Below are 27062 nucleotides of genomic sequence, written 5' to 3'. Positions count from 1 at the left end.
AAACTCCATGTGATAGGGCCAAGATGAGAACTGTAAACCTGCAATCCAACACTTGCCTTGAGTGTGGCTGCTTTACAAAGTGTCATTTGGGGGCAGCTGAAGGACTAATATAATGACGAGGGGGAACAGCGCTGAGCAGGACAAATCTCAGTTAATGACAAGGTATTTGCTGTTTGTCAATGACACAGTGTCGGGGCATGTGAAAACTAAGCTGCTGAGCAGGTGCTGGCAAAGACATGCCTACATCCACTCTCCCTCACATACCGATTTGATATTTTTTTTTAACCACCAAAACTAGTGTTTTGATGGGGAAAAAAAGTGGACTTCAATGTAAATGAAAACATCAATCAGCCTGACAGACATTCCTCATTCCTCAAAAACATGTGTTTTTTACTTTCTTCAAGTGAAGATGATAGTCGAAGACACTTAAAATTAAGGGAATGAAGCCAAGACAGAGCAAGAGATTTCACCATTGCTGTTTTAAAGCAGTCATTCTGTTCCGCATTGAATGTGGCCTCAGTCTTGAACCTAATGAGAAAAGAGTCAATCAACTTGAAATGATCCAAATGAGGAAAAGTTGGCAAAAAAAGGAGGGAACTGGGAGGGACCTATTTTAATAGAGTATTGGCCCACGAAGGCTGTGAGGGGAGAGTGGCCCCAGATTGAATGACGACCATCCCTGTCACTAGCCACATACTTGTTATTAAAACTGGACAAAGGTCTGGTGTCGTGGCCCATGCCTGTAATCCCAGCACTTTGGGAGGGTGAGGCAAGAGGATCCCTGAGGCCAGGAGTTCAAGACTGGCCAGGGCAACATAGTGAGATGCTGTCTCTACTAAAACAAAACAAAACAAAACTAGACAAGGGGGGTGGGGAGAGAAATATTTTCACGGGGCAGACAGCTATAGTTTTGGAAGTCAAAGCAATGAAACTGGAAATAAAAATGAAAAACCATTAAACAAAAAGTTAGAAGGCATGCAATGAATTATGGAATATAAAATAAATGGGAACACTTAGGCTTATTTAATTTTCCATGCCTTTATATGGAGTTTAGAAATGACAGTTAAATTTAGAAAATTGTTTAAAACTGAAATAACTAGATGTATACACACACACAAAGTGACTTTCTTCAGACAGTAGAGATGTTTGTACAAAAGGATTTCTAAAGCAAAATTCAAAATCACCAGGCACAGTGGCTCATGTCTGTAATCCCAACATTTTGGGAGGCCAAGGTGGGTGGATCACTTGAGGTCAGGAGTTTGAGACCAGCCTGGCCAATATGGTAAAACCTTATCTCCACTAAAAATACAAAAAATTAGCTGAGCATAGCGGCACATGCCTGTAGTCCCAGCTACTTGGGTGGCTGAGGCAGGAGAATCGCTTGATCCTGGGGGGCAGAGGTTGCAGTGAGCCGAAATCCCACCACTGCTCTCCAGCCTGGGTGATAAACAGAGACTGTCAAAAACAAAACAAAGGCTGGGCACGGTGGCTCACGCCTGTAATCCCAGAACTTTGGGAGGCCAAGGCAGGCGGATCATGAGGTCAGGAGATCGAGACCATCCTGGCTAACACAGTGAAACCCCGTCTCCACTAAAAAATACAAAAAAATTAGCCGGGCATGGTGGCAGGCACCTGTAGTCCCAGCTACTTCTGAGGCTGAGGCAGGAGAATGGCATGAACCCAGGAGGCGGAGCTTGCAGTGAGCCGAGATCGCGCCACTGCACTCCAGCCTGGGCAACAGAGCGAGACTCTGTCTCAAAAACAAAACAAAACACAAAAACAAAACAAAAAAAATTCAAAAATCACAATTTCCCATGGGTTTATCATGGATGTGACTGGAGCCAGCTTATACTGACTGGTGACCCCCAATTGTTGTTATCTCTTCACAACTCTATATTCAGTGACTTTATATTGGTAGCATGAAATTGGTCACGCTGGAAGTATTCACACCATTGAAATTAGCAAAAAGCTCCAAATCAGGGCTTTTGCCTTCTGGATAGCCAGCTGTTAAACATTTGCCAGCATTCCACTCAGTGCACTTACCATTTGCCAGCATACCACTCAATGCACATACCACTTAATGCAACTGATCCACTGCATTTAAACAAGTAAAGAACTAATCTGTCCATATAGACTAATCACTCGAGAAGTTCAGGATCACTGGCACCACCAAGCCTGGACATGAAGCATCGTTCCTTTCCTTCCCCGGAGGTGATACAGATCTTATGTGCCCTCTTACTAGTGATATTTTACACATTAAATGTTTTGAATTCAAAACTTCCATGGAAACAAGGTAAGTTTCAAATTTACAATCTCTGTGGGGTGATTATAATTTTAGGTTCCTAGTGAAACTGAAAATGTTTAAAGTTCAATTCCCACATGTCTGTTAATTTCACACCACAGATATAGGTTGACTTAACTCTGACCAACCACCCTGAACGTGCACTTCCTTCTCACGTGGAAATGAGGTAGCATGGCAAAGTCAAGAAGTGGAGCCCTGGTGAATCTGCCTAGGACAGGCAGCTGTGGAGGACACATTTGGATTCAGATGGAGGAATCACCACCGAGGAAAGGATTTTGAAGAACAACCCCCATCTGGAAGATATTCTGTTTACCTCTCAAAATCATGCAGGGATTAAAACCCCACTTACAAGGCAGAAAAAAATACAAGAGTTCAGAGGAAAGCAACACTTCATTACATTCATGAGATGCATAAATGACTGTAAAAGCAGCAGACTCAGAAATCAAAATAGGAAAATAGGAAAAAATAGGAAAAAATCAGATTCTACCAGCTGAGCCATTCACAGTGCAGGCAGAAGGCCTTTTGAACTTCAGCTCTTACAGCAGAGAATCAGAAAATGTGACCAAGAGCACATCAGCTCTGGAAACAAGTGAATAATGGAGATCAGAGATGCAGGAAAAATATATATAATTTCATATGATATGAAATATGATATATCACTTCATTGTATTTCATGCCCAAAGAAACGAATTTTATTTCCCCAATGGCCAAACAGCTCCTAATTACAGTTGTAAACTGGTTAAACGGGCTTAAAGAAGAAGCAGCTTTGGGTGAGGACTTAACAACACTGTCCAATCCACACTTCGCTGAAGGTGTTCCCCACTTCCCCGGTGAATGTGGAATTTGGAATTAGTACCTGAATCACCCACTAGGGATTCACTCATACATTTTATTTTTAATTTGCAGCATATATTTGTTTACATTAACTCCCAGTACACTGCAGGTGGTTTAGAACACACTGTGAGTTCATTGCTTATTATTCTTTAAAATATCCTGTGGTAAGACAGACCCTTCCATTAAGAAGAGGTACTTGTCTTGAGAGGTCCACCACAAAATGGGATCCCAGGGATGGTCTCAGCTTGATGGATCCAGGAGACATACCCCTTCTAAATGGTGCCTAGCCAGAGCTCTTCCTGCCTGGGGCAGCCACGCCTCTCAACCCTACTCTGGAAAAGCAACTAGAAGCTCAGGTCCTGCTGATGATGGACTAGGAATGCCATTTTTGCATCTTTGTCATGCACAAAGACAGGGCTCATTCATCACCTTCCCATTATGCACAGACCTGAAGAGGAACTGAAAAAGAAGGATTCAGTGATTCAGAAAATGTTCATTCCTAAATGAAGAATACAATGAAGTCTGGACTTCACAGCTCTCACTACTATGCAATGTTCCTTCCTGCTGGAAAGCAGTTATGTTATTGCAGCAAAGCTGGTCAAGACAGCCAACCACCTGTAAATACAACCTACTGGTTGCCCTGAAACAATCTGTCACTTTCTACAGTACTTGGGGGAAACAACACCTAATAAACATCACCTAGTAAAGCAAAAGAACATATACTACAGTCAAAGGAAAAATCTCAAGTACAACTGTGGTAATGACAGTGCTTATAAAATTAGAAGCACTCATTTATTAGGGTATACAGAGCCCCAGATGATGGTGTGATTATATGTTTACTAAACTTTATCCAGAGGACTACTGCATAGAAGTCAATCTTCTTGCCTTTGAGCTCGTGGAAGATCCATCTGTTTCTACTCCTGCTCACTTCCCAGACACACGCCGCAACTGGGCACAAATCATGGAAGAGAAATGTTTATCCAAGTGGCGCTGGAAAAGCCAGGACTCCAGGAGGTCCCCGGGGTGCAGGGAGGATCCCTTCTTTCAAAGGTTTCTGCTGCACAGGCCTAGGGTAGGATGGAAAGGATCACAGAGTAGGGGATAGAAACAATTTTTTTTAAAGAAAGAGAATAAAATCTTCTGATTATCTAGACAGAACAGGAGAAAGGGGAGCTGCGGCAACAGGGAAATGAAAATAAGCAATAACAGACCTCGTGACAGTTGACTGTAGGAATGTCCCTGCCGGCGGGTAACTGGTGTCCTGACAAGCTGCGAGAGCCTGAGGCAAAGGATCTGTGCTTTGCTCACTGGGACCTAGAGAGGACACAAACTCTTTCTGTTCCTAATAAAGAACAGGTTCAAGAGAGTGAGGGGAAACAAACTGCGGTATGAAACCAACATCTGCACAGCAGTCATCTGCACAGCAGTAACATTACTTGGATATCCAGGGCAGAATCAATCAAGTACGTGAGTTCTGATGCAGGCACTGTGGTGATTCCTGCGAAGGTTTTATATCTGCACACGGTCTGCAGAGTGGAGCTGGACTTCTGCTCTCATTCTCCCTCAGGTGCCTTTGTGCAGCACCAACACTGTGAACCAGACACTACGACCCCACCCGCCTATCCCACCTCCCCCCATTCAGGGACACTAGGTTTAGACAGTGAAAGCCTTCTTTGGTAAATGCATTCCACAGTTCTCCTCCAGTCTCAGTTCCCCTCTCGAAACACAAAATAGGTAATAGACTGAAAAGACCAAACTGGATCCATTAATTTTTATTGTACTGTCTCATTTCTATTAAATCAAGCACCAGAGTCCCAAAGTCACTGAGCCAAAGCTGGGAGCAGGCAATCCAAACCCTTGAAGTTGGTGCAGAAGTAGGGGCAAAATAATTCCCCATATCATTCTGGAGGGTATAACTGAAAGAGTGTTTTTTGTTTGTTTGTTTTTTGAGACAGGGTCTTGCTCTGTCACCCAGGCTGGAGTGCAGTGGTGTGATCTTGGCTCACTGTAGCCTCAAACTCATGGGCTCAAGCAATTCTCCCACCGTAGCCTCCTCAGTAGCTGGGACTACATGTGTGCGCCACCATGCCCAGTTAATTTTTGTATTTTTTGTAGAAATGGGGTTTCACCATATTGCCCAGGCTGGTCTCAAACTCTTGAGCTCAAGCGATCCACCTGCCTCGGCCTCCCAAAGTACTGGGATTACATGAGCCACCACACCCGCCCAAAAGAGTGTTGTTTACTGACACTGGATAATATGATTCACACAAAATAGAACATTTAGTAATTCAACGGTGTACCTAGAATATTCTGCCAAGGGGACATTTAACGCTGTGACACAGGAAGTGTCATGATGACTCAGGAAGAGGAGATCCACATGTAGTCCCATATTCCAGCAGAACAATGCTTCTGGCCAAATGTGTTAAACCTTCCCCCCATCTTCAAAGGAAACAGAGACTACAGCTCTGTGGCAAGAGACAATGAATCCCTCTGAGGGATGTGTGTATTCTAGTTAGAGAGGAACACAGACTACAGCTGCCTGTGACCAGGACAAAACTCTGATGGTGGCCATGGTGAACTGGAACACATGCTCAACTGTGATAAGAGCCTCTTAGTTTTCCTCTTATTCAATTTCCATCTTGATGAAAAATGGGAAATTTGTATGCAATTGAGGAACAAATACACAGATTTCTGTGTCGTAATCTTATTGCTGATCTTATCTACTTATCCAATGTAAGCTCATCCTATTTGATCACGTCTCTGACAGTCATACAGTTATCCTTTTTTCCTCCACAGTGACCGCTGGAAAGGGAACACCTTGCAACTTCTCCCACGAGGCTTTCGATCCTAATGTAAGGAACAGACCTCTCCCGTGAGACTACACAGTGGGGAGAAAGGGCCGTGTGGCCACATGGAAACGGATTCGGGCAGGACCAGAACTATTTCCTTAGCCACACAGATGAAGGGTTTTTACTAATTCCTTAGTGAGGAGGAACTGGAACCCGATATCAAAATCCACTGTATGTCCTTTATAGTTTATTGTATATAATTATATACCATAAACTGTGCATGGCTTACATTCCAGGGCATGGGATCAGTCATTCCCAACAAATCTCGTTGTCAATTTCTGTAAGTCCCAGCTAAGAATCCCCTTAAGGGCTTATCTGAACCGGGTAGAATCAAATATTGTGATAGAACCCCAGGGCCTGGGAGAAGCAGCAGCCCCCCTCCTCCCCCCAAGAATTCTGTCTGGTATGCTTCGTGGTACATCTGCAGGTGAGCATTGACTCACAGATATACTTGGTGCACACCCTGTGTCCAGTACCGAATGATGCCAATATGAGCCAATGGGACTTGAGGAACATGTAATTCTATTCACTGTACTGCTGTGAAGCTGCTACAACCTCCCTGTTAAGTCACGCTCTTTGCTCATTTCTGAGCTTGGGCCTCCTCTTGCATGCAGGCCCTGTTCCACAAATGACTCCAGGGGATAAGGGGCTTCCAAACACCTAAGTCCTAGGGTGTTGTTTTAAGCCACTTGGCTCATGTGCATGTCTGTAAAGCATTGCTAGAATTGGAGGTGTTTCAAAGGCAGCGAGGGGCATATGAGAATAAATGATCTAATACAGAGAGTGAATTCCTGATGATTTAAAGCCATTGAGAAAAGGGGCAAACAGAGCTTGGGAGACAGTACACCTTGATGTCCTCAAAAACACATCCTTTAATTTCTAAGAGACCATAATTTATCTTTCTATACTGATAACACCATATTTGTCAGATACAGATATTATGGACTTTTAATATCAGAGAATTAAAAAGATCCTTTTAAACTCTGTTTTGAAATACATACTTTTTTTCACATTTGCACATACAGTAACACACCAGCACATCCAGTGTTGAAAGTATGACCTGCAATTGCAATCAAGCCATTCAAAGAACAAGCCACATGGAAACTATGACCTCACCCCTGAAAATCACCCACAGACATATGTTTGGACATGATTTCAGGAGATCCATGGGCTCTAGAAACCACCTGTAGGCCTGAGGCTCGGAACTTGTGATACCCGGCTTCCCATAGGAAGTATGCGGATATCCTAATTTTTCCCACCAGAATGTGTATAGACTAGAAAGTTTTTGGGCGGCTTGTTATACTAATAGGCTTCATAGTCTCCACTGAGGGGGCAATTCTGTTCATAAACATTTCCCTCACCGTTCTTCCCCATTCATTCTTGTGGTTTCCCGGCCCAAGCAATACTTATCTGTGAGCCACCGGCCCCAATAACTAACTCAACACAGCAACACGTTATGCATGGTGAGTTCAGACCACAGATGTCTATGTAGCCAGTTAAGTAGCATCATCAAGACGATCCAGTGCAGAGCAGTGGCAAAGGACAGAACCACCCAAAAGGAGGGAGGAGGCTGGACGCAGATACATGGGAAGTTGGGGAAAGTTCATCTGTTGTTAAAATCAACAAGTACGATGTCGACAGTGGAGGCCCAGATGTCCCATTAAGAAATGTCCTACTTAGTCTGGAAAAGTTGGCAACTGTTCTCGTGGGAACCAGCAGCAGGAGCAGCAGCTGCAGTGCACAAAACAGAAGTGTCCTTCCTCACACCTAGCTTCATCTGGGTCAAGTCCCTCCTCTGCTCAGGCTCTTCTGGGAGCTTCTCCTCTCCTGAGAGAAAGAGCTGAGGTTCATGAGGCCCTACACTGCCTGAAAGCTGCCTACCTTGCTCTTTCTACTCCAGCCATGCTGGCCTCCTCACCAGGCCTCGAACACACCAGGCCTGCCACCGCAAGGCCTTTGCATGGGCCGTTTCCTCTGCCTAGGACTCTCCTGTGGGTACCCTCATGGCTTTCTCCCTTTTTTCGGGTTTTTATTTAAAAACATCATCTTCTCAGAGAGGCCTTCCCTGACCATTCTTTCAAAAAATGCAATCCTCCTTCTCCCCGCCTCCATCTCCCTTTCTTGTTTATTTTATGTATTTATTTAGCTATGGAGTCTCATTATGTTGCCCAGGCTGGAGTGCAGTGGCTATTCCTAGGTGCACTCATAGCTCACTGCAGCCTTAAACTCCTGGGCTCAAGCGAGCCTCCCACCTCAGCCTCCTGAGTAGGTAGGACCACAGGCGCGCACGACCAGACTTAGCTCTGTTTATTTTTCTTCACAGCACTTATCACCATTTCATTTACTTATCTATTTTACTTATCTTTTGGCCTCCCTAACAAGAATGTGAGTTCCATGCAGGCAGAGATCTTTGTTGGTTGAACTGCCCATCGTCTCCCCAGAGGCTAGAAGATGGTTAGAACAGTATCTGCCTCATAAAGTTGTTGAGGAGATTAAATGAATTAATGCCTGTAAAAGACTTGAACAGCACAGGGTCTATACTAAGAACTACAGCAATATATGTTATAATTTTGATTTTGTTTTAAATTTTATGATGAAGGTAATTGGGTAGTTAATTACCATATCCATCTTACAGATTCCAAGATGGAGGCTCAGAGTAATTTACCTGAAGTTCCACATTAGTGATTGGCAGAGCGAGGATTCAAACCCAGATCGACTCCATTCCGTGCCCTAATTTCCCCTTGCTCTGCTTTGGAAGTCCTGGGATAGAAGAGAGGCAGAAATCCATTTTTTCTGGAACAACCTCAAAACCTGAGAAGGCTGGTCCACCCCGGGGGGTGGGAAGTGGGGAATAATGGCTCCAGAACCCAGGGACCGTTTCCTTACAGACCTTTACACTGCATGGATCTGACACGGCGTGTGGCATTCTGTTTACTTCCTAACTTCACCAAAAAATGTAATAGAGTCTGCCAATTAAACAATGTTTTCATGACCCCAGAAAATCCATGGATTGGAGACACTTACTTTAAACAGCCATTCCACCATAACAGGAAAAGAGGTAGAGCAGAGGAGTTTATTATAACAGCTGCTTTCATACCTCAAACAAGGTTTGGCTGTTTTTGGCAGGTTGCACTGTAGTAGAGTTGGCAAGAAGCGGACAGACTGCATGAGTTTCCTTTCAAAAAATCATTTTGCTTCCTTAAAAAACCCATGACTGGACTATCTAGTGTGAACTGCAGATGTTTGTTCTTTCCTTGTTTCTCTGTCCTTGGGGAGCTCCCACCCTGCTTAGGCCTAAATGGGGACACGAGTTTCTAGAGCAGAAAGAGCTTTGGAATGGCAAAGACCTTGATGAGAATCCTACATTTCTTTTATTAGCTGCTTAACCCAAGACTCTCGTCTTTCTCTGCAGGGTTATTCTAAGGATTAGAGTAAGGCACATAGAGACCCTAGCACAGTGTCAGGCACGGTAACAGGCACCTATGATTATCATGAAATTAGATGGCTAGAGGCTTGAGTCTGAGTCCTCAGGGCTCTCCTGAGATACTGCATTTTACAAAATGCATGCAGCAGAGAATGTAAAGTACAAGCTCTTGCCTGAAGCGTTTTTTATAGAGGGACTTTTCTGCACCCCCTTCCCTTCCAACCTACAAAGTTGGTAAGAAATAGAAGAAGGATAGATGTCAGGGTTCCCCTGCACATGTCATTGCTCTTGGAGTCCAAAAGGGGAGGAAAGGGAAGAGGGGATGGAGGACCTGGTGGTACCCTGGAGGGCAGAGCTTCAGTGGGTTTTAAACTGGAAATCCTACAGGAAGTGAAGGCTCTTGGCTCCTGGGACCTGGGCTGCCCTGGGCTGTGACTCCTGTAAAACCCAGTGCTCAGCAAGCGGCCGAAACCATTTCAATGCTAATGGCTTCCAGATGACAGAAGAGAAACCAGCAGCATGACGCTCCCGGCACCTGTGAGCCCGAGGGGTCTGATGCCCATTGGTCAGGCTGCCGCCTGAAACTCATAAAGAACCCAAATGAATTAGGACTGGAACCCCCAGCAAGCTTGCATTCCCCGGCTAGATCTAACAGTGTGCGCTGGGATATGCCAGTTACAGGTGTATCCCCTGCAATCTGCGGTGTCTTGGGCAGCACAGAAGCCACCTTTCTTGCCCCTTCCAGCAATGTTTATTCTTCGGCATCCAAGTATGAGTCCCACAGACAAGACAGGCCTTGTTGCTCAAAGGAAAGGAGCCTCCCAAAACATTTGGGAGAAGTGCGCTGGGCTGGGTTGTTGGACCCTGCTGCAGTGGAGGGAATCCTTGGCCATTGCTGGCAGCTTTGAAGACCTATTTTTTATTTCCAAAGCTTTCAATCCTTTGTCTATTCAGAGCCTGAGCTTAGAGCACTTGCTATCCAAAGAGACAAAAGCTGATGAGCGGCCCAAGAAAGACAGGGCCTGGATCAGGAGGACGCCACCAGCTGGGTGCTTAGGAAGCACTCACTCTTGGGCTGGAGCCTGGTGAGGAGTGGGGCTGGGAGAAATAGGGTGGTGGGGCGGGTTGGGGCTTGAACTCCTTCCCCACTGAGAGAGCTGTGGTTTCATCTGGACGTTGAAACAACCCACATCCCAAATACCAACTCAACCAAAAAGAGAATATAGAATTGTGCACATCTTCAGCCCTAACCCACTATCCACGGGTGATAATCCAAAAATTTAACAAACGCTCTGGCACTGATCAATGAGAAGGGATACCCCCTGCTGCTGCCCAGCTGAGTCTCAGCCCTGCCTGTGCCCCAACAGAGACATTTAAAAAAATACCACTGCAGTTACTTGTGGGTGGAATCTCCCGGGCAGCCAACACATTTCCCAGTGTTGGCAGAAGTTTTCAACTGCCTGGCGCTCTTCCTGGAGGGCACCCTGCACAGCGCTGGCCAGGCTGCACAGAGCTGAGGGCACATCAGAAGAAGTTGTGAATTAAAAACAAAAACCGTCATAAATAAAAGTAGACAGAAGGATGGCTATTTTAAGTTGCTCCACTGTTTAGGGAAAATAGCTGCAAGGAACAGCGGCCAGGACGTGGACACTATTCTTCCATTCTTTTGTGTTTCAGTGAACTGAAACGTCCAATGCAATTGGCACGCGTTTTTCAGCCAACACAGAGGCCCACAGGGTGTGGCCACTGAGGGAGAAAGAATGAAGCAAACAGCACCCAATTCTCGCCCTCCAGTGCCTTATCAGGAGGTCTTTGCAATCCATTTCTTGGCAATTACTGTTAAAAGTTGTAGGTAGATATCTAGCTCCTTACCCATAGCCTATTGTGCTCTCCATGAGGTCTCCATCAGTGCCAAAGGGTCTACTAGGAGAACCATGTTTTATCTTGTCCTTTCAAGACCCTTCTTCTCAACATGGTATACTTCTTCCCAATTTATTTCCCCTCTTCCTTTCTATTCCTAGATTGTTCTCCCCTCCATTCTTACATCTCCTTCCTTCTTTTCACCAAGTACCTGCTTTGCTCTGCCATCCCCCTCATTCTCAGCAGTTCTTTTTCTTCCCAGTTCTTTCTTTCCACCAGTGCCCTCAAGAACTTCACACCCAAACTGCCAGCCATAATCTTGAATGGCCTTGGGTGAGGATCGAGCCACACCGGTGGAAATGCATACGGTGGTTTCTGGCAACCATGCCCTCCCCAACACAGGGTTCACTCTGGTCGACTAAGGCTGGAGAGATGGTGCAATCTTTTTATCTCCTTTTATTAGGAAAAGAAGGTTTTTTTTTTTTTTTTTTTTTTTTTTTTTTTTTTTTTCTTTGAGACAGGGTCTTGCTCTGTCACCTAGGCTGGAGTACGGAGGAGTGATCACAGCTCACTGAAGCCTTGACCTCCTAGGCTCAAGTGGTCCTCCCACTTCAGCCTCCCAAGTAGCTGGGACCACAGGCACATGCCACCATATCCAGCTAATTTATTTTTTTATTTTTTGTACAGATGGGGTCTCACTATATTATCCAGGCTGGTCTCAAACTCCTAGACTCAAGCGATCCTCCCAGCTCGGTCTCCCAAAATGCCGGGATTACAAATGTGACCCACCGCACCCAGCTGGGAGAAAAAGTTTTAACAAGCAGAAAGGTCTGTTTACTCCAAAGCAGGTCCGTGCAACTAAAAGTTGTGGAAAAGTGAAGAAAATAGAGGAGAATGACAAAGGGAAAAAGGAAGAAATAAAAGGAACAAAGAGTAGAGAGAAAGACCTAACTTCAGTGTGATCACAATTCATTCCAGTCAAAGCCCAAAATATTAAAACTGTTTCTAATGTTCCACTAAGTAGTGGCCTCTCGGTGCTTCTGACAAGTGATTTAGAGTAAAGTGGTCTGCTCCCACAGGGGCTTGCAAATCTTCATGCATGATGGTTCGGTCGAGAAAGCCAAAGTTGCCCAGTCAGGAAGGTGGTGATGCAAAGGTCAGATGAATAAGGGAGGAGTTCATTTATCCCGACATGTGAGCATGGCTGGGACAGTGCGCAGGACGAGAGCCATCTGGTAGCTTTGCTTGCAAGACCAGATTAAGAAAGTACCAGCACAAAAACCACAAAGGAGAAGATGAAGCTGTATTTCCGGAGGAAAGCAAAGATTTCTACCCAAAGCTGAGGTAAGAGCTTTATTTTATTTTTTTTCCAATGATGAAGAAAGAATCCTACTTCCCTCTGATTTGCATTATTTTTAGCACATATGCCTCAGCATTGGTGCCCAATAGGTCTGGCAGTGTCTTTTCAACAGCCTGAAATTTTTCAGTAGTTTCCCTTTGCCTACAGTATAAAACAAAATTCATAGCATGGCATATGAGGCCTTCATGATGGAACCCCCAGCTTACTCTTTAGTGTCATCTTTCTGCATTCCTCAGTACAGCTTCAGAGTACTGGCAGCTTGCAGAGCACACTATGCTGGCTCTTCCCTCCCTTGTGTAATATGCTTTTCCCTCTGACTGGTACACTTTCCCCTACCTACTTGCCTGGCTAAATTGTACTCTTCCTCTATAACCCATCTCAAAACTCACACTCCTCTGTGAAGTGTGAGTTCTCAGGGGTTCCCTCTTCTAAACACCTACTGCACTTGAATGCCATCCCATCATGCTAATCATCAGTCATTGTAACAGGGACAAGAATGGTATCTTTTCTTTTTATCAACGGTGCCTAACACAGGAAGTACCCCAAATTTGTGTCGATGATTAATGCAGCATTCATTTGAATTCCACATGTATACACATTTAATTACACACATACACACACACACATACACACACTCACACACACACGCTCTCAGTATGTCTTCTCCTGCATCTCTAGGGGTGTGGGTTCCAGGTGGGACCCTGCCATGAAGTTTCTGATCATGCCCCAGTGATAATATGGATGTGACGGAAAGAAGTGAGCTGTATATCAGAAATCAAGTTTGAAATTTGGGAATGTCTTTACGTTCTCAGAGACCTCATCTGCACAGGCCTCAGCTTTCAACTCAGGCAGAGTACGTAAGTTTGCATGAGAACGTAGAGTAGATAAAAGTGAGAGAGGGCAGAAAGAAAGAGGTACAGGGTCTTGTGTGGAGCCTCCCACATGGTTCTCTTCCAGTTCCCTAGGCAACCTGCCCCTGATGAGTGGTTCTATCTGGAGAGCCATGTATTATTTGCATAGATGTTAATTCCATTTTTAATGAGTCCTTTCCCAAAGAGCCACAGAAGGTCAAAAGTGCTGAGAGAAGAAGTTGAGCCTTTTATAAATGTCAAAGCAAACAGAACAAGGCTCAGAGAAAGCAAGGTAAGTACTGGAAGGAACTCCTTGCATTGCAAGGCAGGTGAAGAAAAGTGCAGAAATGGCTATTTACATAGGAAGGAGTTTCTGCAAGAGTCAATTGTATTGAGACATACTTCTGCTCTAAAACCCGAGTTTTCAATGTCTGGCATGAAACTGGCAGGAGAGAAGAGGGATACTGAAATCTCAAGGGTTCTGCAGTTCTAAAATTTGATGTGGTTTCTGTTCACCTCAACATAAAGAAATGATAAATACTTGAGGTGATGAATATGCTAATTACCATGATTTGATCATTATACACTGCATACATGTATCAAAATATCACACCGCACCCCATCAATAAGTAAAAGGATTATGTGTTAATTAAAACCATAATAATAAAGGAAATGCCAATTAAAACAAAATGATAATCCCTTTTTACCTCACATTTTGGTGGGAATGTAAGTTGTTATAATCTTTTTGGAGGGCAAGCAAAATTTTAAGTGTATATATTCTTTGATATGTCAATTTCACTTATAGAAATAAATTCTTCTGAAATAGTCCAACAATACAAAGGTGTATGAACGAGAATATTCACTAAAACATTACTTGTCATGAAGGAAAAAATGGAAACTTTTAATGTCCATCCAAAGGGAAATTATTGTATAAATCACGGGGCATCATGGTCTGAAATTCTGTGCAGTAGATAAAACAATAAATTCATATGCAGTAGCATGGAGATATATCCCTATGATATACATAGTTTCAAATAAAATAAAGCAAGTTGCTGAAGGATTTTTTTTTAAAAAAAAAGCTCACCTCTCATCAGGAAAATAATGACTGGATTTACAAATGCCAAGAACTCATTATTGGGGCATGTTAAACAAGTAAGCAGATCTGTGATCTCTTAGAGACTTAAAGTTACTGCAACCATGGGGGGAGACAGAAGCATTACTAGGACCTGCCCTGCTATAGTCATCTGCAACACACCCATGATGGAGTTGGAACAGTATTTTTACTAGCGCATACCAGGTATACTGTGGGTCAAACAGGCATTGCAGATGGCCAGATGATCTGATTACCAATGAAAAACATTATTTCTAGGGCAAACTGTGTCTTTAAATTATCAAAATCTGTCTAATAATTCACCCTTCCTGTGTTAAGTTAGGGAGTCCCTGTATAAATCAGATACAGATGGAAAAAAAATCCCTTTTTCTTTCTGCTTTTCATGCCCAGAATCAAGAATATAATTAGCTTCACAGATATGTGGTCTTACTACTTTATATAGTAAATTTACTTGTAGGTAAGAAGAGTGTCTTCTAAGTGTTCTGCATCTCGTCACAACAGAGTAGGTTTTCCTAACCTCACAAATACATGACCTGAAAAAACAGGATTCAAAAAGACTTCGAAAGGCTGGAACTCTGGAGCAAACCCAATATAATGAAATTCAACAGGAATGAAGTCCCTGCCTACCTTAGGCTCAAGTTTCTATCTTGACACTCCACTTATTAGCACTAATCCCCCCGAGCCCCGGTTTCTTAACGTGTACTATGGGCATCATTACAGCCACATTATAGGATTATTGTATAGATTAAATGAAATTATGCATTTACAGTGAATACAGTACAGGTGGCACAAAGTGGGCCAGTGTATAGTAAGTGCCCGCTTCTTTTCGTTTCGCTGATTCAAGCAAATGTTATTTTTTAAATTTTGTTTTAAGTGACACATAATAATTGTACATATTCATGAGCACAATGTGATGTTTCTATCCATGTATACATTGTGTAATGATCAAATCATAGTATTGAGCATCACCTCAGACATTTATCATTTTTTTTGTGTGTGTGTGTGTTGTGATCATTCAGAATCCTTTAAAAATGCAATGATTTTTTGGGGTGTCATCTACAGGCAAAGAGCATGCATTCTGGCCTGCACCTCCATGCTGTCCATTTTACAAAGCAATTCCCCCAACGGGACTCTGTGGTTTTCCAGGACTGCCTGTACTGCGTGGGCAAGTCTGTCTAATCTGGAGTCCAGGACTGGGAAGTTCATTCTTGCGGAACACCCAACCCATATCCTCTCACTTGGGCCTTTATCAGAATTAAAGGTGAATTTTTTAAATTAAAAAAGCCAGAACATAATTTAATTTAATTTTTTAAATTAAAATTCCCAGAACATAAGATGAGAGTAATGGCTTAGTAGTAGCATGAGTAAGAAAGACTTAGGAGTTTGAGTGAGTAGCCTATTCTGTATGAGTTAGTGATTTGGCGCTGTTAATATGCAATGAGATGGAGGTGAGGAGGGAGTGAGGTCTCAGGAGGGAGATGTATGTGCCCAACTCCCCGTATGTCTCATCATAAAGTCCCAGAGGACAAAATACAATAATACCTGCCAGAAACATGATAAAAGATGAGTTTAGCTACCCTAGCTGTGGAACTTAAGTTACGATAATATTGGTTTTGTACAAACGTAAAACAAAAATCAAGATAAAAACTAAAAACCAAGAAACAACTATGAGTTTTAGCTTATGGCGAGATCTATCCATTCAACAATAGGTTGTAACTTCCCATCTCCCCTAACTGCCCCCCTACCCACTCCTTCTCCACACTCTACCTGGGTATCCATCAACGCCTCTGATTAGTAAAGAAAGAATACAGAACAGTGGTTGTATTAGTCCATTCTCAGGCTGCTAATACAGACATACCAGCGACTGGATAATTTATAAAGGAAATTATCTCCCACATGGCTGGAGAGACCTCACAATCATGGCAGAAGGTGAAGGAGGAGCAAAGTCACATCTTTGCAAAGATGAGACTGAGGCAAAGAGAGAATGAGAACCAAGCAAAAAGGGGTTTCCCCTTATGAAACCATCAGATTTCATGAGACTTATTCATTTCCACGAGAACAGTATCGGGGAAACCACCCCCATCATCCAATTATCTCCCACTGAGTCCCGCCTACAACATGTGGGAATTATGGGAGCTACAATTCAAGATAAGATTTGGGTGGGGACACAGACAAACCACATCAGTGGTTCTGAATCTTGGCTACAATTGATATACCCAAGAAGCTTTTATAAATCTTGATGCCTAGACCACATTCCAGGTCTGTTAAATCAGGGTCTCTACTTGTGGGTCCCAGGCATGCATCCAGCGGATTGCAATGTGCAGCCAAGGTTGAGAACAACTGCTCCAGGATGCTAGTCCAACTCACCTGGAGGATGGTACCCATTCTGGGCCACTAACTTGAGGAAGGCTGGAGTGTGACCAGGATAGAGAGGAGTCTAATGTTTGACATAAAGACAGCTGGAAAAGGACATGAAGAACAGGAGGCTCAGGGAGGTGTGGTTGTTACCTGCAAATATATGAAGGACTGCCACGTGTAAGAGGAAGTTATTTTGTTTTCCCTGCATTGCTATTAAAGGTGGGAACTAGGGGGAACTGAATTTCAGCTCAACCTAAAAAGAGAACTCTGAGCAGGGAGTAGGAGGCACAGTTAAAAGAATGTGCAACCTATTGCTGAATGCTGTGCACATAAGCTAGAGTGAAACCCCGTTGGTCAGAGATTCTGTAGAAGGAGGTCGGCACAAGACACAGGGAATTGGACTCTATGACCTGTAAGGTCCTGTGTAACTGTGATTCCAGGTGTCTTTGATTCTAGGGGCTCAATGGTTTGTCATGGACTAATTACCAACTTTGCAGAATGAATAAAAACATTTTGTTGAACTCAGGAGAACAAATCCATCATAAACCTTACCAAATGGATAAGCACAAATAGGCTGGGACATAGGAATAAGCCTGAGAAGACTGAAATGCCTAGAAGTTCTTTCCACATCACCATACAGTTCATGAGAACAACTTAAAATACAGCAATAAAAGGCAATCACAGTAAATGGCCTTGCTGTGGCAGCTCTCTAGAAGGATATCTGCTGATTTAAGAAGGCAGAACTCTGGAGGAGACCCCTGCTGTTTATATGGTTGTCCAAGTTAATTATCCCTGTACTTTCAGATGAAGTGAATGGTAATCTGTTTATCTAGGTCAAATAGTTGGAACTGACTCTGTCCCTTGACAGTCATATAAAAATACGTAGTGTTGTCCTTTTAGGCATTATAAGAAAGATCAAGTTAAAAAAATAGCATCCACTTCTTTATAGGCACAACATAGCCTTTATTTCTAAAGTACTCTAATTAGACCCAACTCTAAACAAGTGGTTTAAAATGGGATTTTTTTTTTTTTTTTTTTTTTTTTTTTTTTTTGAGACAGTCTCGCTCTGTTGCCCAGGCTGGCATTCAGTGGCACGATCTCGGCTCACTGCAACCTCCACCTCCCGGGTTCAAGCAATTCTCCTGCCTCAGCCTCCTGAGTAGCTGGGATTACAGGCACACACCACCACATCCAGCTAATTTTTGTATTTTTAGTAGAAATGGGGTTTCACCATGTCGGTTAGGCTGGTCTCGAACTCCTGACCTCGTGATCCACCCACCTTGGCCTCCCAAAGTGCTGGGATTACAGGCATGAGCCACCGTGTCTGGCCAAAACTGGAAATTTTTTTAAAGACAGAAAGAAAAGAGATTTTAGTGGCTAATTATTTCCGTTTTTTCAATTCATGGTATATCTTTTGTCTTGAGTTTATGGAATGTTTCCCCATAGAGATAATGAAAATCTGGCTTCTGGCCTCTGCAACCGTTCTAAGAACAGCAAAGTACTACTGTACATGGAAGAGAGGATGGAAATACCACAGAAAATTAGTAAAATGCTGATATTGGTTACCAGAACAAAAAGGGGTGTCAGAATGGAGGAAGAAACTTTATATGTCAGAATGTATCTAGGGGAGATGTGATTTAATCTACAAAATAAAATCTTTGGGAGAGTAAAGTGCTACCTAATGGCATTTACTAGATGTCCTTTAAGGTTGATCTGATTTCAGATCAAGTCAGTCAGAGGGAGCTGGGGATAGAGTAGGGGTGGATAAATCCACTGTGGGAAATGTTAGGATTATCAGGGTACCTTTGTGGGTGGGGGAGAAGGCTAGGCTTCAGTTTGACCCTTGAGGGATGGTGCCTTCAGGAAATTACAGAATTACTGAGCTTCCAGTGCTACAAACTTCCCTTAGATTATGTCCCTTTGAACTACTTATTCTTTACTACCTAAATCCAATGTACTGAACATTGTTGAGCACCAACTGTACAAGTCATGTTGTAACCATACATGGCACGCAGGGGTGACTGGAACACTAAAACGTGGTCACTGCCATCTTGGAACCCTAGAATGATAATGCTACAAGACCTTGCTACTCAAAGCACTGTCTGTGGACTAGTGGCATCAGCATTATCTGGAATATTCTTAGATGCACAACTTCAAGCCTGTCCCCAGACCTACTGAATCAGAATCTGCATTTTAACAAGATCCCCAGGTGATTCCTATGTCCATTAACTTTGGAGAAGCACTGCCATTGGAGACCTCAGAGTCTCTAACCTCTCACCCTTCAGATACAAACCCAAGGCTCAGAGAAGTTAGGTGACTTGCTCAAGGTCACACCATACATTCACAGCAGCCAGGTTTAGAACACTTCTTGATGGTTCATCTGGAAACATATATTACAGGAGAAGAATGGATATGGGAACCAGGCAGACCTGAATTTGGAAGCTGAGAGCCTCAGTTTCTTCACCTATGGAAACTAAGTTGCTTATACTTCCTCAAATATTCCTCAAGTACTTCCTCAAGTATAAGCAACCTAGTTTCCATAGGTCTCAAAAAATAAAATTTAATTTCAATTTTTTTTTTTTCTGTTCCCACCAGCACCTTCTGGGCACACATAGCTTCTGAAGAGGCCAGGTGTACAGCTGACTTGGGACTGAGGGGTTCTCCACGTGGTGAGGAGTTTTGCTACGGAAAGAATGCAGACTGCTACCATATCTGCTGAAGGTAGGGTGCCCATATTGCTGCCGCATGATCTCTAAGACTGTTGTCTATGCTTTATATAGATCCCTGGATGTCTCCAGTCCTGTTTTCTAACACTGCGACATGCTCACTTGTGGCAGATTAATTGGTAGAGTTGTCAGCACAGCTACCTTTTATTGCCAATAAACTTGGGTCCCTGAGCGCTGTGGCCTTAATTATTTGTTATTTCTTTTTCCAAGAGGGATAAAGAATGTTCTGCTTTTTTAAAAGTGTCTTTTGCATCAGGACAAGACCCTGAATAATTTACTGAGGAATTTACCATATGGCAGTGAGCAGAAGTGCTTTAGAGAAAGCAAAAAATTAGCAGACGACAGCACCCTCTACTAGCCTTTTCCCTTTTCTTTATACTTTCATTCCTTCTTTCTCATCTCCCCATCAAAAAAATTTTTTTAAAAATCATGCTTAATGGCTAGAATTCCATTTTTTTTTTAATGGCAGAGAATCAGTGGCTTCCAACTTAAGCCTAATGATGAAATTTCCACCAGTAAAATATGGTGGACATGTTTGAAGGCTTCGATGACATAGTGCAATCCTTCAGCAATGACTTCTCACTTAATACCTGAGAATTGCTCAGTCTCTCACGGCACCATGGATTCAGATACAACCATATACGGCTGTGTATTTTCATAACTCTTAAAAATTAATACGTGCTCTAGGAAAATTTGGGATCTTTGTTGAGAGAATTTAAAGTTAGGCAAAAATCATTTTGATGAGTGTAATCACTGTATAACCCAGTGTGTAATTTTAAGACGCTTCACTAGCTTGTGGGGCTTATCAGAATATTTTTCCTTATGTACGACAAAACTGGGACCACATTAAGCAAAATTCCATTGATTACTTTTTATGCAACTGAGAAATTGTCAGTTCAGCCAATTGCTAGCTCTCTCCAATACTTGGGATCTAGGAAAAATTAATGCATGGGGAAGGGAACACAAAGGTCCGTTTTGGCCAATAGTTTCAGTATCTTCCCCGCAAAATAGTTTAGGGAATTGGCTAGTAGGCAGACAGATGTAAGCTGCACCTTCTTTCATTTCTACCTTCTTGTCAAGGGGCTAATAAACTGTAAAACAGTCCCAACTAGACAGCAGGAGGGGTAAGGAACAAAAAGAATTTGGTAATAAACCATCTACATAATTGGTTCTTGAAAAAAAAATCAAGCTTAAATATTAATTTTTAAGGCTGTTAGTAGCCTTCAGCCTCCACAATTGCAAGACACGTCAGCTACTTAGTATACTATTTTATTATAGTCAAATACCACCTCATTTGAAATACAGGCCTAGATTGATGTTTCAGTCAGAGTTATCTGCATAATCTCTAACTAAATCCGCCTAATTGGATCATCTGCAATGGCTCCTTTGGCCATTAGTCTTAATTAACATGGCGCTATGGTTACTGCGCATGCTTACTGGCTTTAAAGCAGCAGCTAACCTGATCATCTATCAGCCTCTTTATTAAACGATTCACTTGTCAAGTTTCTGTATGCGCATGGGTCTCTCCAAATGCCAACCACACATCAGCGATGCTTGTAAACTCCAGGTTTTTTTGTTTCGTTTTGTTTTTTTGAGACAGGGTCTTGCTCTGTTGCCCAAGCAGGAGTGCGTGACACGAACTCAGCTCACTGCCACTTCGGCCTCCTGGGCTCAGGTAATACTCCCATCTCAGCCTCCTGGGTAAACTCCAGTTTTAATGATGCTGAAGTCATTTCATGAGCTACCTGTGGCCACCCAGGTCCCAGAGCTGGCATGTCACAGAAATGGACTAAACAGAGATGAGGTTGGAGAAACAACTGAAGGTATTCCTGGCAATGAAGAGGTGGATTCTTAGGGTCTTCCTGCCTCCAACTCCGCACTGCTCTTCCTTCTCTGGAACCCTCTCTCCCTGTGTCCAAGTGTGCTCACATGGTGCCTTCCTCCAGTTCTCTCCAAGTACTTCTTCCTCCTATAACAACACTCCCTCTCCTGTGGAGTGTCTACGTCAGGTGTGGGAAGGAAAGCAGCCCAGTTACCTTATTCACAATTCGGTGAATAATATTAACAATGGAAAAGATGAGCTTATTGATACAACTGGATTTATAATTGATAGCATTTCAGCTAAAGTAATTTTGCAAAGGAAGTTATTTCAGGCAGAATTAGAAAAGAATTTTTGAAAAGTAGGGGATATAAAAAAATATATATCCATTATACACACACACACACACACACACACGGCCATGATATAGAATACTGTGCAGCAATTTTTTTTTTTTTTTTGGAGATGGTGTCTTGCTCTGTTGCCCAGGCTGGAGTGTAGTGGCGTGATCTCGGCTCACTGCAAGCTCCACCTCCCGGGTTCAAGCCATTCTCCTGCCTCAGCCTCCCGAGTAGCTGGGACTACAGGCGCCCGCCACCACGCCCGGCTTATGTTTTGTATTTTTAGTAGAGATGGGGTTTCACCATGTTAGCCAGGATGGTCTCGATCTCCTGACCTCATGGTCCACCCACCTCGGCCTCCCAAAGTGCTGAGATTACATGCATGAGCCACCGAGCCCAGCCCACTGTGCAGCAATTTTTTTTAAAAAAGATATAGCACTATATATACTGAAATGAAAACTCTCCAAGATACTGTAACAACAAGCCCCTTTTGGACTTCTTAAATCCAGCCACAAACTCACAAATAAGGTCATCCCCGGACTTTCTCCACTAATTCAGAATAATCCCTCTCCTTCCCCTGCTCCCTGAGAGAATCAGGCTTACTCAGTACCGCCCACAGACTCAAGCCTGCAGAACTCAGCAGAGTACTTCTGAAAAGTTGCTAGTAGTCTCTGAGCCCAACCAACAAACATTAGAATCTTTTTCGTGGTTGAATCACACTCACAGATCTGGCCACAAAGACAAATTCATTTTCCAGTGAGGGATTTACAAACCACATCTGCAGCTTTCTGATGAGTGACTTTTGTTCTAATTTTTGTTCTAATCTAAGGCTAAAGATAAGATTCTGATGGAATTTTTTCTTTAATATTAAAGCATAAATAAATAAAACACAAAGCATTGAGCAAACACACTGAGACTTATTTCACAGTGCCATCTCAACCGAGGCAGTTCCCAGGACCTAGAAGTGCTTTGCCCAGCAGGGGGCTAGGTCCCCACCAATCACAGCTGCACTTCCCAAGAACAGGCCTCAGGTGTTCCTAAAACCTGGGAAGGCAGGCCATCCTGCTGCCCAAATGTTGGTTTGTTATAAAAGCAAAAAGATGGGCCATACCTCTCCTCCTTTGAGCTATTTCTGAAAAAGAGGCAGGATGACAAACTTGAGTTATACTCTTCCAAAGCAGAAACTACTGTCTGGGACTTAGATTTCTGTGGTTGCTGTATGTTCCATTAAACCATTTCAATGGGCTAAGGATCATTCAGCAAATAATTATTTCTGTGTTAAAAGATTAAAAAGATAACAGAGGGTCAGGCACAGTGGTTCATGCCTGTAATCCCAGCACTTTGAGAGGCAAGGTGGGCAGATCACCTGAGGTTGGGAGTTCGAGACCAGACTGGCCAACATGGTAAAATCCATCTCTACTAAAAATATGAAAATTAGCTGGGCATGCTGGTGCGTGCCTGTAGTCTCAGCTACTCGGGAGGCTGAGGCAGGAGAATTGCTTGAACCTGGGAGGGGGAGGTTGCAGTGAGCTGAGATCGTGCCACTGCACTCCAGCCTGGGCCACAAAGTAAGACTCCGTCTCCGAAAAAAAAAAAAGAAAGAAGAAAAATAATAGCAGAGGCAACGACTCCTTTGGTTTCTTTGGTGCATGCATTGTCATCCTCAAGAGTTAAGAAGGCCCAGTTTTCCTAATGTCCTTGTCACTGTTTAGCAGCAGGCACACGGGCACAGGGACACTCCTTGCCTGTGGGACAGACATTGTTCCCATAGCAGCAAACCCATATCTGTCAGGAAGTAACCATGCAGCAGCTGTGGGCAGCTGTGTGTCCATGGGGAACTGGTTCGCTCTTTTTTTCTATTACTTTTTTTTACAAAAACCTGAATTTCTGCTTTTATTACAAAGCCATTTCTAAATGATGGGTTTTCTAAACCAAAGTCTCAGGTTTGGCTGTCAGGGGGTCTTATTCCTATTGCCTTAACATGAGGAGGGCTATTGGTGTGTAGCTTCCTGTATCTTGTAGACCCAGTCTCTGTAAACTCTCAATGCTTTGAGCCAAAAGAGACTTAGGAGATTACACATTCTCTTATTTTAGGAGTGTGTGCAGGTGCCAACTGGAATGCGGTGAGTGGCACTGTGTGTGCCCAAACAGAGAAGGGAACAGGAAAGAACATTCTGAAACATTTTACCCTGCACAATTTGGGGATGGATTGCTTTTGGAAACCTTTGGCAAATAATTGCATCAAAGTGTCTCAGTTCTTCAGCGAATACGCATGCGTTGTGGTACCAGGTCCACCTATGGTACTGAGGTCTGGAATCTCCTCCCTGACTATAAATTGGGGGTTTTGTTGTTGTTGTTGTTGTTGTTGTTTTGGTGCTATATTGAGCACCTATGGCTCTCTAGTTATAAGTACTCTTGTTGATTGGGAGAAGAATCCTGTCTTTTGGGACACTAGTTTATAATTTAGTGCACTGTGGCAGCAGAGCTATCAATGTCTGAATTTATCTCCCATCTTGGTATTTTCAGGGGGAACCAGAGAAAACAGTCTATATCCACTAATTCTCCACCACACACCAAGTTATTTTTTAGATGTTTAATGAAAATGTTGGCAGGAGGTGGCAATAGTTATTTTTACTTAAGTATAGCACTCAGAAAGGCAATCTTTACAACCTAGAGTTCAAGTTTGTCCTTATTATTTACAATGAGTAAGTAGTTTTGGGAAGATCTGGCTATTGAATATCAACAGGTAAGATTATTTAAAGTTCCTGCAATGATTGTGAAAATAATCTTGCATTCTGCTGAGAATATCCTCATCCACAATTCATATGTGGCATCATACTTTGCATGTTTGGTAAATAAAGGGTGGAAAGAACAAATCTTTGGATTGTCTCTAGCCAGTGTATACCTGGGGCCATTCATGGGATCCAGGAACCAGACTGTGCCTGTCTCTCCATGAACAAAGAGCATCCTTGGAGCATTCTTGCCAATCAAATGGACACTTTTTTCTAAGTTAACTGCAGGAAGCCTTCCCTATCTACAGTGTTTGTAATTTTTCAGCTTGTGCAACTGTAGCTTGGTACCTGCTGGGCATGATTATCATTACCTACAATTCACTACTCTTCTGGATAACTCGCCTGAACCTTGAAAGGTAAAAAAATAACTGCACTAAAATCAAAAGACCTGGGTTACAATTCTGGTTTTGTCACCTAACATCCATGCTAACTTGATCAAGCCTTAGTTTTCCCATCTATAATGTGATAATCACACGACTCCTGTACAAGGTTTTTATGCAATTTAAATTAGATACTGGATGGGAATATAGTTTATAAATTGTACCATGTTATATACATATGTAGGATTTGGTATTTGGCAAAACTTACACTCTCTTTTAACCCCCATTTCAGATGTTATTTGGTGAAATGCCACACCCTTGTCCCAGCTTTCTGGACCCAGGTTTGTGCATCACACAATTACTTCAGCTACTAAGGAAAAAGGGCCAAATCTCAAAAGGTGCTTAGCCCACAGTTTTACTTCTAAAACGTGAGGGCCTTTTATGGGCCCACTTTCAGCCTAGAGTTCACAGCAAGACATGTGCTGTCAGGGCAGGAAACTTTACTTAACAACCTAGCCCCAATGCAGGCCAGTTTGTGCTGAGCCATTGGACTGCACTTAGTCCAGAATGACCGGTTACTTCTCTTCCATGATTAAACATCTTTGGAAAAGATTCTTTTCTTTATTACATAACCCAATGTTCAGACTCCTTTGTTCTTGAGGTCTTCACCAATGAATAGAAGCTCAAGTTCATTGCCTGCTACCTAATGCTTTTTAAGAGCTCTGTTGTAAGAAATAATATTCATGGATGATTGCCTGAAAGATATGAAGAACATCCATTCCTCTAGATACCCTAAGTTGTATTCACACATCAAGCCAAACCATCAAAAAACAGCAGGCTTAGGCTGAATTGTTCTGGTCCCATGTAGAGCTGCTTTTACTGAATTATACTTTGGCAAGATGCCATTGGCTTGCACTGAGGGACATTACAAGAAACAGTCCTATAAAAATTGCTAGTGCGGGGATATTGTTGAAGACATTTCCACTGTATCCCATCTTGAGCCTCTGAAGAGAATCAACAGAGAAGTCTCCCTTGGCTCTTAATTCCAGAAGAAGCCTGTTTCTCTTGAGCATTTGGCTTTTTTCATGTAGGCACAGCAAATTTCATATTTCCCTTTTTGCTTTGGTATCTAGGAAGCTTGGAGTCAAATTTTCTTCCTACCTCTAACAACTGTACATAAACTGTATATAAACAAGCCACTCTCTACCATGAATCTATGATCCCATCACACCGATCTGCAACATTCCTTGAATCTGACATGCACTTTCATGTTGCCCTGCGTCTGCCTATGCATGTTCCTCTGCCTGGAATACCCTTTGCCTGTCTTTTAGCTAAGTGAAATCCTGGCGGAACTCATAGCTCCTATCTGTTCCCGTGTGGCCTTTCATCCACACCACCAGCGTAGCACTTATCATAACATATTCCAGCAGACTATGTACACGTCTGTGCCCTTTGCTAGATCATAAATTCCTTTCAGGCAATGCCATGTACATTTATCTTTGTATCCTCAGTTCCAGATGCCTAATAGATGTTCAACAAATGTCTACAAAATTAGTGAGTAATTGAACACTCCTGTTCCAGCACCAACATGAGGGAAACTTAAGATGTTTGTTACAAGGTTAATAACAAAACACATTACAGTGTTTACATAGGCTTTGTGGCAGTGGTTGCTGGAGGTCCCGGGTGCAGGTGGTGGCGTCTGTCTTAGAGAAGACCCCAATCTCCAATCTTTCTTTTGGAGACAGGAATAATGGGATGCTTTTTTTCCTACAATGTTTCCCTTATAGCATTTTATACTCAGTCAACTTCCACCAGCTTGTCCATTGATGAGGCCAACACCAGAAAAGCAATCGAGTAAAGACAGAAATAGAGAAAATTGTGCCCAATTCTGTTTTGTCGTTCCATAGGACAGAGGAGAGGAGCCCAGAAAGGAGGGTGGGAGGCAACCTGGTACTGGGGTCAGGGTGGGTGTAAACACACATGAGTGCTGAGGAAATTTAAGACCAGCAACCAATTATTTGATCCATTTTCCAACCCCAGAGGGGGCTGGAAGTGGGAATGATGCTATCACAGCCTCCCTTGTTCCTCTAGTGCTAGAACAGTGTGTTTCTCGTT

At 43.0% G+C, this 27062-nt stretch overlaps 1 protein-coding gene and 1 long non-coding RNA gene across 4 annotated transcripts in view; both read right to left on the bottom strand.

The window, feature by feature from the left end:
• COLEC12 (collectin subfamily member 12) overlaps positions 1-27062 on the bottom strand; it is a 181367-nt gene that overhangs the window by 47683 nt on the left and 106622 nt on the right. The window contains exon 1 of one of the 3 annotated variants that reach the window (XM_063653465.1): positions 8651-8679. The exons of the other annotated variants lie outside the window; for them this stretch is intronic. Within the exon in view, the coding sequence (XP_063509535.1) occupies positions 8651-8664 (14 nt within the window). The 5' untranslated portion in view covers positions 8665-8679. Of the gene's footprint in view, positions 1-8650; positions 8680-27062 lie in introns of those variants that run through there. 3 annotated transcript variants of the gene reach the window in all.
• Positions 3895-4440, bottom strand: LOC134738432 (uncharacterized). Its single transcript, XR_010124152.1, has 2 exons — positions 4348-4440; positions 3895-4203 (listed from the first exon to the last, which is right to left on the bottom strand). It is a non-coding gene; the product is annotated as an uncharacterized LOC134738432 (long non-coding RNA).

The sequence above is a fragment of the Pongo pygmaeus genome, chromosome 17 (genome assembly GCF_028885625.2).
Source record: "Pongo pygmaeus isolate AG05252 chromosome 17, NHGRI_mPonPyg2-v2.0_pri, whole genome shotgun sequence".
Taxonomy (NCBI): Eukaryota; Metazoa; Chordata; class Mammalia; order Primates; family Hominidae; genus Pongo; species Pongo pygmaeus.
Note: the sequence above shows the minus strand (reverse complement) of the source record. Positions and strands in the feature narration are given on the sequence as shown.